Source organism: Vigna radiata, chromosome 1 (assembly GCF_000741045.1).
Source record: "Vigna radiata var. radiata cultivar VC1973A chromosome 1, Vradiata_ver6, whole genome shotgun sequence".
In the NCBI taxonomy this organism is placed as follows: domain Eukaryota; kingdom Viridiplantae; phylum Streptophyta; class Magnoliopsida; order Fabales; family Fabaceae; genus Vigna; species Vigna radiata.
In genome coordinates, this window is record NC_028351.1 from 25,177,662 (window position 1) to 25,191,901 (window position 14,240).

Consider the following 14,240-nt stretch of genomic DNA (forward strand, 5'->3'; position numbering starts at 1 on the left):
TACAATAGAGAAAAAAAATAATTTATAAATTAGTTATCATATTGATGTGTTTTGATAAATTATCTTGAATGTATGTTATTTTAGAAAATAGTTTTAAAAATGAATTATTAAGAAAACCTTTTATCATAATAAGTTCATATATATTGAAATTTCTCTTTCCCAAAACAAAATAATAAAAGTGGGAAGTTTTATTTTGTCATTTTCTCATTTATTACAACCTTAGCCAAACATCAACACAAAGTTACCTGCTCTGTCCCTTCGGATTACGAAAGCATCTTCATCATTCCTACGTGTCTCCTTCCCAAACATGAAAACCCCTTTTGCAAATTAGGTCACTTTTTAATAATAATTTTGAAAGAAAAAGTCAAGATTTGTGTGTTAGAAAATGTAATCGGATTTTTTTTTTTCCAGATACAATTTTTCATGTAATTTTTTTTGCATAAATAAATAAATAAAATTATTATTTTATCTGAAAAGTCCCCATCAAAAAAAGTAAGCATGATTTCACCAAAAAGAAAAATAGATAAAAAAGACCCAGTACTTGCCACAAGGAATAATTTTATATGTTTGCGTATTACGTCAAAATTTTAATTATCTCCTTTCATAAATATAAATAAGTATGATTCTGTTGAAATTTATAAATACATATTTTAAACCTATAAACACAAAACTCTATATAAGTATATATATTTTGCATATTTATCTTCAGGGAAATTATTGTTTTCTTTATTTTTAAAAATTGTAGAGTGAATACTTAAAAAATAAAAAATAAACTGACAAAAAAGTATTAGAAGGAAATTAACAGGTTAAAATTTTTTCCTTTATGTTGAAAATTTTGAACAGGCTGCAGATTCACAAAAGAAAATTAAAATAAAAAACTATTCTGAATTATTTATTTTATTATTTTAATAGTTATTTTTCGTCTTTCTTAATCTTTGACTAGGTGTACTTTTACATCCTCCAATTCTCTCTCTCTCTTCACCTTTCACTGTTGTTTCTTTTATTTTTTTCTCTCTCTCCTCTGTTTCCCCGTCGGAGCCAACTTTGGTCGCCGGAATTTCCCTTCGGAAACTGCTCCTAGGCGAACCACCGTGATCCCTTTAAGAAATCTATTCAACCGGCTGGAAAGGGCGGTTTTCTTTTCCCGGTCCAGGCAGCTAGGTTTGGTCTTTGACTTGGAACCGTGAGTGGAGTTTCGGGGATTTGGAGTTCTGCGAAGAAGAGAGGGTCCAGGAAGGTTCTAGAGCGAGAATAAGAAGTGGGTTTGGAGTTTTTTTTTTTTTTTCTAGAGAGAGAGATTTTGGTTTTATGTGAAGGGTGAATGGTTGTGAAGCGAAGAAGAGGTTGGAGTTTTCTATGATGACCGGAGCTCTTTCCAGTGATCGGAGAGGGTGGTGGCGCGTCGGTGAATCTCTCACATGGAATGGCAGATCTTGCTAGCTACGGGAATGCCAACCGTGACATTGAACAAGTAGGTTCTTTCTTTCTCTCTCTCTTTTTATGCATACGGGAAGGTTGTGAGTTTGGTGTGAAAGTTACAATTATTTTTCTCTAATTTTGATTGTTTGTTTCAGTTTTTGTTCAAATGCTGGAAAGGGTTTAATGTTTTATTTCTTTTTTTTCCCTTTTAAATTTCTTGTGTGTCTTACTACCATAGTTGATATTGTACAGCTGTTACTTAGGCGGTTCTATAATAGGTTTTATGCAGTTTCACCACTGGAGTAACTGATGTGACTGTTCTTAAGCAACTATTCTTTAAAGTTTTTATGAATTCTGTAACCACTCTGAAACTTATTTTAAGTTCTTAAGAGCTACACCCTTGGATGAAATTATACAACTTGTGGATGTTCGTAAATCTTAAATGACATTGTAGAGTTCACCAAATTCGACTTAAGAAACTCCAGCTCCTTTGGAGACGCTTGAGGTAATGAATTATGATTGTGTGCGTTTGCGTTTTTTTTTCTTTGTTTGCGGGTGACAAGTTAGATAAACTTGTGAGTTGTAGATGTTTTTTGAAAAATGTTGCGGATTAGAAGTTAGATAAACCTTTTTGATTTTTTTTTTATTAAATGGATGAATGCTTCATGGAATGGGGAGTATGGAAAATGATGAGATACTGTCATGCATGTTTGTGTATCAATGGAAGGTAACTTGCCTTAGGTATAAGTGAGAAAATTTCTTTGAAGAGCATGTTTAGTTTTAAGGTATTGATAGTGCAGCAATTTATAGCTGACTGGGATTGTTTCGAATAGGAAGTTGAAGATTGCGAGAATGCTGTATATTTTTAGAACCTTCAAGGGTTGATTGCAATCATTGACTGTACATTTTCTGAATTAGTTCTAAATGGAAGCTGATTAAATTTATATTTATCTAGGAGATTGAAGCAGTGCAACTGCTGTATTTTTAGTTGTTTGAACACTACATCTCTAACTTGTAGTTCAGGTCAAAATATTGAGAAGGAAGAGAGATAGGCTACTCATAGAAATTGAATCAATTTTAATTAACTCAGTTATACCTTTCTAGTTTTATTACCGTGTTCCATTTTTCCAATACTGATACTTTTATGACTGTGTTGGACATTGAGCTTTATGTGTCGATTTAAAAGTATATGATGCATGAGCTTGGACACTTGAATCGATTCTTCCTTATGGCTAGACAGTTAAAGGACACTTCTGTTATAAAAAAGAATACGTGAACTACATTCCCTTCACCTTGGGATGCTTGTATTATATTCTCCCCTCCTCTTAATATGACTATATGCTTTCCACCCTTTAAAGATAAATATGTTACATTTCAATTCATTTGAATGCAAATTTCCTCCATCATGATGATTCTCAACATGATTAATAGTTAATTTTGAATATCTGTTATCAATTTTATGGGTTTAGAATATTAAATAAATATTTAAAGGAAAATTTAAAGCCAACCATAAATGAATAAAGGTATTTGAAACTTGGTTGTATCCTTTAAAATACTAAAATCAATAAGAGGATGCTCCAAATTTCGTATTGGTAACAAAAACTATAAAAGATGGCCAAACGTTATTGAAAAGCACATAATTATTTTCCACACTTTAGAAGTTTGTTTATATTTTCCACACTCATATTCATCTTATAAGGGAGGATAGTGTATATTTTAAAAGAAGAGAGGAGGGCAGTGTAACTTAAACATCTCTCAAGGAAAAGAAGAGTAATTTTCTCCCCTAAAGAAAAAAAAAAAATACATTTCTTGAACATTAGCAAAAGATTATTTTAAAGGCTAAAAATATTGCCTTATTTGGTTTCTTCTAATTAAAATCAAGTTTGCTCCGCAAAGCATATTTCACTAACAACGAGTAAATACTTATCCCACTTGATGAAGTTGCTACATGGAAAACATAACTCCATTGGGTTCAATTAAAAACCAAATTCATTATTCATTGTGCAATCCCTCGTAACATTTCATTTAATGTCTTTGGGTTCCCTCTACCCCTTTTCATAGGGCTGAAAACCTCTTTTAGTGTGTTGCTTATGTTCAATTTCATTTGATTATGTATACAGCTTAGTCTATTTGATCCTTATTGGTGTTTATGCTGTTACTTCTAATTCTGCAGGCATTGATTGCTTTGAAAAAGGGTGCTCAACTTCTTAAATATGGTCGCAAAGGAAAGCCCAAGTTTTGTCCATTTAGACTTTCCAGTGTAGGTTAAATGAAAGGCTTTTTCTGGAGTGTTTGTGGATTGTCTACTTCAAGTATTTCTAACTGCATAGTTGGACAATTCTTAACTGATTATGTGGTCATGACATATAGTTGCTATTACATGGTTTTTTATGCTAAAACAATACAAGCAATATAGTTTGAAAAGTCTGTTAATTTGTGTTTTCCTAGTTTACTCACCCTGCATAGGGGTGTCAAAATGGGTTGGACCTATCCCAACATTTTTCTTTGGTGGGCTGGGTTGTTATTTGCAACCCACCAACCTGCATAACCTGTCCCGTTTAGGCCCATCTTAAAACAGGTTGGGCGGATTAACCTACCTAACTTTTTTTTAATTAATTTTATTAATTCATATATTCCTATATTTGTGAGTATATATTGTCTTTTTTGGTTAATAATTTTAGTTTTAATTTGAATTTACTATGTAATTTGCATAAAATATATCTATTTTTACTTTTATTGCATTAAAATAAAGGGTTGACCCACCGACCACCATCAAATATGGGTTTTTGCAGGTCAACCTGCCAACCCGATCAAATATGGGTTGACACACAAAACCCAAATAAGAAATATGCGGGGGGCTGGGTTGACTGTTCTTATATGGGTTAGAGGTGGGCCAGGGAGAGCCAACACAAATTGCTACCCCTAGCCCTACATTTGGTGAGGTCTTGATGTGTTCTTTAATGGTATTGGATTTTGACGTACTATAGTGTGCTCTGTGATTTCATTTCACAGTTGGGAGTTCCCCTTAAATTGTAATACTAACTTTCACGTGATAACCATATTGTATAGCCCGCTTCTAAACCTTTTATATCTATTATCGGTAACTTGTCAATGCATAGGAAATAGATGAGTACGCCTTGATGTATTTTACTTTTACATATGCCACATAAATTTTCCTCTGGCTGAAATTGGTGCTTTCCTGAGTTGGCACTGTGAATTATCTGTGTTTGCTGTATTGTAGTGTTACATTTCAGTTCAATGTGTCATTAATATCCAGATTTTGCGTAGGTTTTAATTACTATCAAGGATGAATTTCCTTAATATAGTAATTAGTGCTAGTGCTAACAAGCCATGGCTGCTGGACAAACATATTTCTTATTTGGTGTGTGCCTTCATGGTTGTATAAAAAAAATCATAAATTCTAATAAATTTGCATCTTTTATGTTGTTCGTTGATTGAAGACTATAAAGTTGAACATTCATATATATATAGTAGTAGCCTTGGCTTTGCTTTTTATATTGTCAATTATTTCTGTGTAGACAAATTAAATATCTGTAAACTGTAGGACGAATCATCTTTAATCTGGATTACAAGTAGCGGAGAAAGAAATTTGAAGTTATCTTCAGTCTCTAGAATTATTCCTGGACAAAGAACTGTTAGTTTTCTCCCTTATTTACCATGGCTATCTCTGTTGCTGGTAAAGTGATTTAAAATTTTCTTTCACAAACTTCTCTTATTTGTTCTGTATTTTCTTTTCCTGAATCATTTGGCAGGCTGTTTTCCAACGCTACTTGCGTCCTGAGAAGGACTATTTGTCCTTTTCACTTATTTATGGTAACGGAAAGCGGTCGCTTGATTTGGTTAGTGACAAATAATGTTATTTGATGCATCACTTAATCATTATTTGGTTTCGATTTCTGTTGTTTTTATTATTATATTAATTTGTGTATTGCTTTCCAGATTTGTAAAGATAAAGCTGAGGCAGAAGTGTGGATTGCTGGCCTCAAAGGACTGATATCTTCTGGTCAAGGTGGCCGATCTAAAATTGATGGATGGAGTGACGGGGGTCTCATTCTTGATGTAAATATGCAAGCATGTGGTTTTTGTAGTTAAAACGAATTTCGGGCATGTTATGTTTGTACTATATCTGTAGATTTAGTTCAGTTAATAATTGTGTTTTGCATAATTTTCCATAGGCAGCATTTGGGAAATGTGCTAGAATGGAATGGGACGACATATGGGGTGTTGTTTCTATGTTTGGTGCATTTTAAAACTGGAACACTGTTAGACATGAGGCCTAGAAATGGTACATTTTGGTTTTACTAAAGATTGTGGAATCAAGAAGAACAGAACAAAACCGAATCATTTCATATTGTTCTCTATTTTTCTCAATTCTTTTTTCACCACACCAAAATGATACTATAGGTTTACATTTTCAACTAATCAAAATGGATACAACTTATTTGCTCCATTACAAGAGTGATTATTTGTTATTTTCTCTTAAGTAATGCTAGCCTTTATTTTCTTTTCTCGCATAGCAGCTTATTATGAATGGCTATATGCTTTTGTTTGTTTATTTGTTAATTTGAAAGAGGTAGCCATTCACTCTTGCTCTTCTTCAATTGTTATTTGGGGGTAACTGATTGTGCTGATTAATCTACTCTACTTTTTGTGTGATGTGTGTTTTTGCGAAAAAGATGAACTAATTGTACGAAAGTTTTCCTAATTCCTGTACCTCTGCTGTTGCCATTATTATGCTTCCATAGCTTCTGATGAAATAATGGATAAATTGCTTATTATTCTCCGGCTTGAATAATATCAGGATAACAGAGACTTAAAATCAAAAAGTCCAAGTGAAAGTTCTGCTAGCACTTCACGAGGCATCAGTTCTCCTGACATTTCTGTGAGTCTTCCAAATACTTCACCGAAGTCTTTTCAACCTGACAATATAATCTCTGAAAGGTCACATGCACCACCAGACCCAACAAACATGCAAGTGAAAGGATCTGGTTCAGATGCTTTTCGTGTCAGTGTTTCAAGTGCCCCTAGTACTTCAAGTCATGGATCTGCACCAGACGACTATGATGCTCTGGGGGATGTATACATATGGGGCGAGGTTATCTGTGATCATGTTAAAATTGGTGCTGATAAAAATGTCAATTATTTCAGCCCAAGGGCAGATTTACTTCTCCCTAGACCACTGGAAGCCAATGTAGTTTTAGATGTGCATCATATAGCATGTGGTGTTAGACACGCTTCTCTAGTCACTAGGCAAGGTGAAGTTTTTACATGGGGCGAAGAATCAGGAGGACGCCTTGGCCATGGTGTTGGGAAGAATCTGGTTCAACCTCGTCTAGTTGAAGCGTTGACTTCTACAACTATTGATTTTGTTGCCTGTGGAGAGTTCCATTCATGTGCTGTTACAATGGCTGGGGAACTATACACATGGGGTGATGGTACTCATAATGCGGGGCTTCTTGGTCATGGAAGTGATGTCAGCCATTGGATACCAAAGCGAATTTCCAATTCATTAGAGGGACTTCAAATTGCATTTGTTGCTTGTGGTCCTTGGCACACAGCGTTGATAACTTCAACAGGGCAGCTGTTTACATTTGGGGATGGAACATTTGGTGTCCTGGGCCATGGAAATAAGGAAAATGTTTCATATCCTAAAGAAGTGGAATCCTTGTCTGGACTGAGGACAATTGCTGTAGCATGTGGGGTGTGGCATACTGCAGCTGTTGTAGAAGTTATGGCAACACACTCCAGTACAAGTGTATCATCAGGTAAATTGTTTACTTGGGGTGATGGAGACAAGAATCGCCTTGGACATGGGGACAAGGAGGCACGTCTTAAACCAACTTGTGTGCCTGCGCTTATTGATTACAATTTTCATAAAATTGCTTGTGGACACAGTTTGACAGCAGGCCTGACGACATCTGGACGTGTTTTTACTATGGGAAGTACTGTTTATGGTCAACTTGGGAATCCCCAGTCTGATGGGAAGCTTCCATGCTTGGTTGGAGACAAGATTGCTGGGGAATGTGTTGAAGAAATTGCATGTGGTGCGTATCATGTTGCTGTATTAACATCCAAAAATGAAGTTTATACTTGGGGGAAAGGTGCAAATGGGAGATTGGGTCATGGAGATATCGAAGATCGAAAAACACCAGCTTTGATTGAAGCATTGAAGGATAGACATGTGAAATATATAGCTTGTGGTTCAAACTACTCTGCTGCCATATGCCTTCATAAGTGGGTATCTGGTGCCGAGCAGTCTCAGTGCTCTACTTGTAGACAGGCATTTGGCTTTACAAGAAAGAGGCATAATTGTTATAACTGTGGATTGGTCCACTGTCATTCGTGCAGTTCAAGAAAAGCATTAAGAGCAGCATTGGCTCCTAATCCCGGCAAGCCATATCGTGTGTGTGATTCTTGTTATGTAAAATTGATCAAGGTTGCTGAAGCTAGCAATAGTAATAGAAGGAATGCCTTGCCTCGTTTGTCAGGTGAAAACAAGGATAGACTAGACAAATCTGACCTGAGATTATCCAAGGCAATAATTCCTTCTAATGTGGATTTGATAAAGCAACTAGATAATAAGGCGGCCAAGCAAGGAAAGAAAAATGATACATTCTCTCTGGTACGCACATCACAACCACCTTCTTTGCTACAGCTGAAAGATGTTGTCATGTCCACTGCTCTTGATCTGAGACGAACGGTTCCAAGACCGGTGGTTGCACCATCAGGAGTAAGTTCCAGATCTGTGTCACCTTTTTCTAGAAGACCAAGCCCCCCTCGCTCAGCTACTCCAATTCCAACAACTTCAGGACTTTCCTTCTCGAAAAGTATTTCTGATAGTTTAAAGAAGACAAATGAACTTCTAAATCAAGAAGTGCAGAAGTTACATGCTCAGGTGCATTCTTGCTTTCTTTCTCTCATGTAAATGAAGTTGTAGATCTTTCCTTCTTTGACACGGTCCAGTTATCCTACTGATTTTGAGCCTAGCAAAACACAGTCACTGTCACTTTGCTTAAATTGCCAGAAAGTTAATGTCACGTATATATAAATATTTGCTGTTTCTTTCACTTCTTGTGGTATCAAAACAAGTCTAATTATAGAGATCATTAGGTTGAGGGCCTGAGACAGAGATGTGAACTGCAAGAATTAGAGCTTCAAAGGTCAGCAAAAAAGACCGAAGAAGCTATGTTATTGGCTGCTGAGGAATCTGCCAAATGTAAAGCTGCAAAAGAAGTTATAAAGTCGCTCACAGCACAGGTATTTTCTTTTTTTGTTAATTTACTTCTCTTGGAGCCAGATGTCTTTTACTCTGGTTTATTTTCATGTGCTGCTATATTATTTGTAACCTGATGTCAACTTTCCTGCATTGACAAAATGAACATCAGGATTAAACCATCTATCAAGTTGAAGTTTATGTTTATAAATTTTCTTAACTGCAGCAATAAGAGTTAAGAAGTATCTTTCGTTTCCAGTTTTTATTTTTTGCTTTTAATTTAACTGTATATTAAAAATTACATTACTTTATCTGTCGGGACATATATACACACAGGTTTTAGTCTCAATGGATTTATTTTTTCAGAATAAATTAGTTTACATCTTATCCTCCGTTTATTTTACGCTAATACTGATTGACCATCAACATTCTTTTAGCTCAAAGATCTAGCGGAGAAGCTTCCTCCTGGAGTTTATGATACCGAGAACATAAGACCAGCTTACCTACCAAATGGTCTTGAGCCAAATGGCATCCACTATCCAGATTCAAATGGGGAGCAGCAGCATTCAGCAGAGTCAATCAGTGGCTCTAGTTTGGCTTCCATGGGACTTGAATCCTCTCTACTGAATAGAACTGCACGGAATTCACCAGGAACCAATGGAACTAATCTTCACCAGCAAATCCGGAGCCCTGTGATCTCTAATGGGACCAATAGTTATCCAGATGTTAAATTGCCAAACGGTGGTGGCGTAATTCAAGCAGGCAGCGGTAGCACAGCTGATGATGGTAGGGATTCTGGGAATTTTCACAATGACGAGAGTGGTCTGAAATCAAGGAATGCTGTACCTGCTGCTAATACTAATCAAATTGAGGCAGAATGGATTGAACAGTATGAACCTGGTGTCTACATAACACTTGTGGCACTTCGTGATGGAACGAGAGATCTGAAGCGAGTACGTTTCAGGTAAGCAAAAATCTTCCACTTCAACAGGTTATCTGTATCTGGTTTACTAGCATATTTGTCTGTTCAACTGTTGGTGGGCAGGTGGAATTTGAAAATATGAACTTTAACTATGTTTTTTCATCTTTATGACTTGGTCTAACTTGGTCTCATACATTATTGCTATTGGTTAAAACTGAGATGTTTTTTCTTGTAACCTTTGTTTATGTATACTCTCTTTGATGGTAAACGTAACTGCAGCCGAAGGAGATTTGGAGAGCACCAAGCAGAAACCTGGTGGTCGGAGAACCGGGACAAGGTATATGAAAGATACAATGTTCGCAGTGCAGACAAACCTGCCGGTCAGGCGGCACGAAGTTCGGAAGGGGCTGGTTCACCTGTTTCCCAAACTTAGGAGTAGGGAGAGGGAAGCCCTCCATTAACATTTATCACACTGAGCAACACTATAGGGAAGCAATAATGCATTTGAGGAATCCTTGTTTGTTGGTGGTTCTTATGTCTATCCCTATTCTCTTCTCAGTCTTCTTTTACCCCTTGCCTCATTCCCTCTTTAAACTAATTGTCTTCCATTTAATCTGGGAAGATGCTCTTTACATGTTGTAGTGTAGTGTATATAAAATCACCAGTTCTGATCATTTTGACCAAGGAACTACCCTTACCCATTTATCCTTCCATTTTCCTGTTCTCATTTATTTCCATCACACCTTTCTTTGTACCTGGTGACACTTGCAATTTCATTCATTCAATTTTTTCTACATGGTTTGTTGAGTACTTGGCTGATCATTCCCAACCTTAAAAAATATAAATGGCTCCTAATTAGGAAAACCCCCTTTATCATTCTCAAATGTATGTGTAAATGCAGACTTAAGGTCCAATTTTGATCTCACAAATCGTTGCAAGTGTGATGATTTACTTAAATGATAGATCAGGGATGAACATCTGATTTTATGATGCGTTATAATTAATAAATATTTCTCAGATAAACATGGATGTTTGAACAGAAATGAATTGATGAACTGTTGATAGCTTTAGTTGGGTCAACTATACTTTAGTACAAGAATTGATGTTTAGTATTTCATTAAATAGATTTCCAGTAATTGTGGTAGCAGTTTTATAATTTATTTAGACAATTTCGTTTGAAAAGGACAGTAAATGTGAGTACATTTCCAGTAATCTATATTGGTAGATTTGTAAATTATAGAATGACTTTTCTCCCAAAGCAAAAGTGATGAATGAGAAAGATTAAAAGTGACTCTCAGTTATAAAGAAAGCATTATATACACATTATCAAAATACAAGACTGAATAGATCTCGTATGATAATTTTCTTTTCTCTTTTCCGAATTCTTCTGTTGAGATCTTCTTTTTCTCCTTGTCAGAAAAATAATAGGTGCTTGTAAAGAGACTTCACAGTCAAGTCAAGAGGGAATCTAGATGGATAATGAATTTGTTATGTGTTTATATTGAATGAGCCTTTACCTAGATAAACTTAGGTTAATCTAGATCCATTTCTCTTAATTCCTTATTAATATGATTATAGTTATAATGTTGTTTATGTGATTAATTAGAGAAATCACAGTTTTTATTGAAAAAGAAAATTTTGTAATTTTGCAGGTCAAACAAATCAATTCTTCATAGAAATGTACATATGTAAGAACATTGATAGTCGTAATTAGATTACAACACAAACCACCAAAAAGACAAGCTAGCAATATTAAATTTTCACAACAAAATTCATACATCTTATATTCACTTATAACATCCACTCTAAACATATATTAACCAATAGATAAAGAACTTAAGTATCTATTCATCACATTTCAAGATCACTTGTCACATTACACTTTGTGTCTTTTTATGCTAATCACACTAGACATTTGACGACTTGTAGAATGCACATATGCTTTAAATTTAAACACCAAATATTTTACGAGATAAACTTTTATCATTAAAGTTTATATTTGTTTCTAAAAAGTTAGGATATGTTAAATAATCGTATGAATATTAAAGTAAAAATTAGAGATATATTGTTTAATATTTTTATATTGAATTGGACTAGAAAACTCAACTCTAAAGAAATCTCTATCATATATTTCATTTAATCAATGTAATTGTTTTCTCTTAATTAGATTTATTTTATTTAAAAATTAACTCTCATTATATTAAATTTTTCATCTAAATTAATAAAAAAACCACAATTTCACTAAATTAATACTAGTTTCTTAAAAAAAAATATTTGAATTTATATATTTTATTACTTACAAGATTTGATAAACTTATCAATATTACAAACAATCACTCGTTAGAAACATACACATTTTCCATACAACAAAATTAATCAAATAAATCAACAAATCAATCAAAAAATATAATTTTATATTTTATATACAAATATATATAACAAGTAACAACCACATTCATTTAATTAAATAAACCCCTTTTTAAAACCTCCTTATTGTTTTAGGATATTTAGTTTGAGTGAAAATTAAAATTATCCTCACTTAATCTAAAAGTGATTAATATTAAACTTTTCTCAAGTGGACAATTTACACTTTAAGAAAAGTCACTTCGATTTGAGCCCCTTTTCTGGACTGCATTTCAGCTTCAACAATCAAATAATCCCTTGAAAAAAAATGCATAAACTAAACACTCAAAAAAATTGATCAACTAAAACTATTATGTTTTAACTTTTAAAAGGAAGAAGTCCCATAATTTTCTAAATTTATAGGGATCCAATTGGTTCAAGCTTATTGAAATCTATAGATACATATTATAAATAAACATATACTAAAAATATCTAAATCATAAGACTTTGTATTTCTAAGTTCTAATTTACATTCTAAAACTTGTAACTATTTCTACCAAACTAAAACTTTTGCACCCACTACATGAATTTCTAGTCAGAAACACAAGTTCCCATAACTTCCATAGTTACAAATCACCATCAAAATCTAGTAATTCTGCTCATAATTTATTTTTACTTTTTAAAATAGATCAATTTAGAAAATTCGCATTAATATAATATTTTTACATTAAAAAAATCATAATTATGACCAAGTTACATCCATTTAGTCTAAGCCTTCTACCCTAAGTGTTATCAAACTATGACTAACTTTCCTTACCTAAAATTCTAATTTCTCTAAGCTCAAATCTATCTAAAAAAATCCTAATCATCAAATTAAAGGTATGCTAAGACTTTAGATGGACAGATTTCATCATGTTCAAAAAACTATACATACAAACACACATCCATAAATATGGAACCACTCACATGCAACCGACTCAAGAAAAAAAAAAGGACAAAAACAATTAATTTTAAACATAAATTGGTAGGTTATGATTTTCTCTCTACAAACTTCACTATTATGAGTTCAAATATGAAAAAAATAAATATATTTAAAGTGATAGTGATTTTTATAAAGGAAGTATATGTAGTTAAATTTTTCTATTTATATTTTTTAATTTAATTAATAAAATATTAATGTTTTATCTAGTACCGTCAAAATGGATTGGAATCTGAGAGTCAATCCGGCCCACCACGGGTTTGAACTAAATTGGATTTGAAAAAAATGTAATTTTTTATGTGGGCTAGTTTTCAACCCAACTCACTTCACTTGGCTCACCAACCCACCAACCCACCTAATTTAATTAAATTATTTATTATTTTGTGTTCCAATATTATTAGTTAACATTTTTATTATTATATTGTAGATGGAGATAAAGAAGAAGATGTTTCAAGAGAGAAAAATATTATAAATTCAAGATTCTAATATTGTAAATGGATAAGTAATACAAAAATTATCAATATTAAAAACTTATTTGTTTGCCTTTTGCACATGTTTTTGAATTACACTTGGATTCTATGATACTTTTTTTTTTAATTGTCTTTGGAGTTTGACATCATTTTAGTGTGAAATTTATTTAAATTTAAATTAATTTTTTTTTTATTTTAAGAAAACTCGTAATTAAATGAGCTAGCGAGTCAACCCGTTTAATCTACCAATCTATGGTGGGTTGAGCCTGGTTTGAATTTTTTCAGCTCGTTAATAAGTGAGTCGGATTGAATTGGCTCACTAAATGACCAATCTATGGTGGATCGGACTGGGTCGAGCCGGATTATCTGTTTTGACTACTCTAGTTTTATCTCATACTTTTATTCTTATACAAATTTATATAGAAAAAGTAAACATTTCCTATAAAGAATAAAACTTGAAATTTTCTATGTATTGTTCACATTAGATGCTTTAATCGTGATATATTTTTAAGAATGGAACAATATGTTTTTAATGAGTTATGTAATGTTTGAGGAAATGTATGTATCGTTACTTAACTGAAAATGGGTGGCAAAAGAATGACTTTATCTAAAATTTGACCCTTTTTCTAATTTTTCTATATTGAGAATTGCTTCTTTTAGTTAAGTTATCCTACAACACGACGGCATAAAAGATGTATTGATTATTTTGTGAAGAGAAATTTTAACAATATACTCCTTTTAGCAATTTTTTTATAAGGATAATGATATTTAGACAACATTTTTTTGACAACATTTGAACAATGATTACGTGTCAATATGTGATTGGTCAAAAATTACTCTACATTCAACAATAATAATTATAAACATAATTGT

At 33.3% G+C, this 14,240-nt stretch overlaps 1 protein-coding gene across 3 annotated transcripts; it reads left to right on the plus strand.

Moving 5' to 3' along the window:
• Window positions 1-951: 951 nt before the first annotated feature.
• Window positions 952-10,371, plus strand: LOC106772102 (PH, RCC1 and FYVE domains-containing protein 1). 3 transcript variants are annotated; one of them, XM_014658278.2, is made up of 9 exons: window positions 952-1,471; window positions 3,593-3,679; window positions 4,985-5,074; window positions 5,193-5,279; window positions 5,380-5,499; window positions 6,242-8,335; window positions 8,551-8,697; window positions 9,091-9,617; window positions 9,855-10,371. In XM_014658278.2, the coding sequence occupies exons 1-9, from the start codon at window positions 1,424-1,426 to the stop codon at window positions 10,006-10,008; spliced, it is 3,354 nt and encodes a 1,117-aa protein (XP_014513764.1). In that variant the 5' UTR covers window positions 952-1,423; the 3' UTR covers window positions 10,009-10,371. The 3 variants fall into 3 exon arrangements, with proteins under 3 accessions (XP_014513764.1, XP_022642429.1, XP_022642425.1); XM_022786708.1 differs by lacking the exon at window positions 4,985-5,074; XM_022786704.1 differs by lacking the exon at window positions 3,593-3,679.
• Window positions 10,372-14,240: the final 3,869 nt, after the last annotated feature.

Excerpts from the sequence above, each read along its gene's own strand:
- LOC106772102 (XM_014658278.2), top strand. The coding sequence starts at position 1,424 with ATGGCAGATCTTGCTAGCTACGGGAATGCCAACCGTGACATTGAACAA. Across the intron at positions 1,472-3,592 it reads CCAACCGTGACATTGAACAA|GCATTGATTGCTTTGAAAAA; the intron begins GTAGGTTCTTTC and ends CTAATTCTGCAG. Across the intron at positions 8,698-9,090 it reads TAAAGTCGCTCACAGCACAG|CTCAAAGATCTAGCGGAGAA; the intron begins GTATTTTCTTTT and ends ACATTCTTTTAG.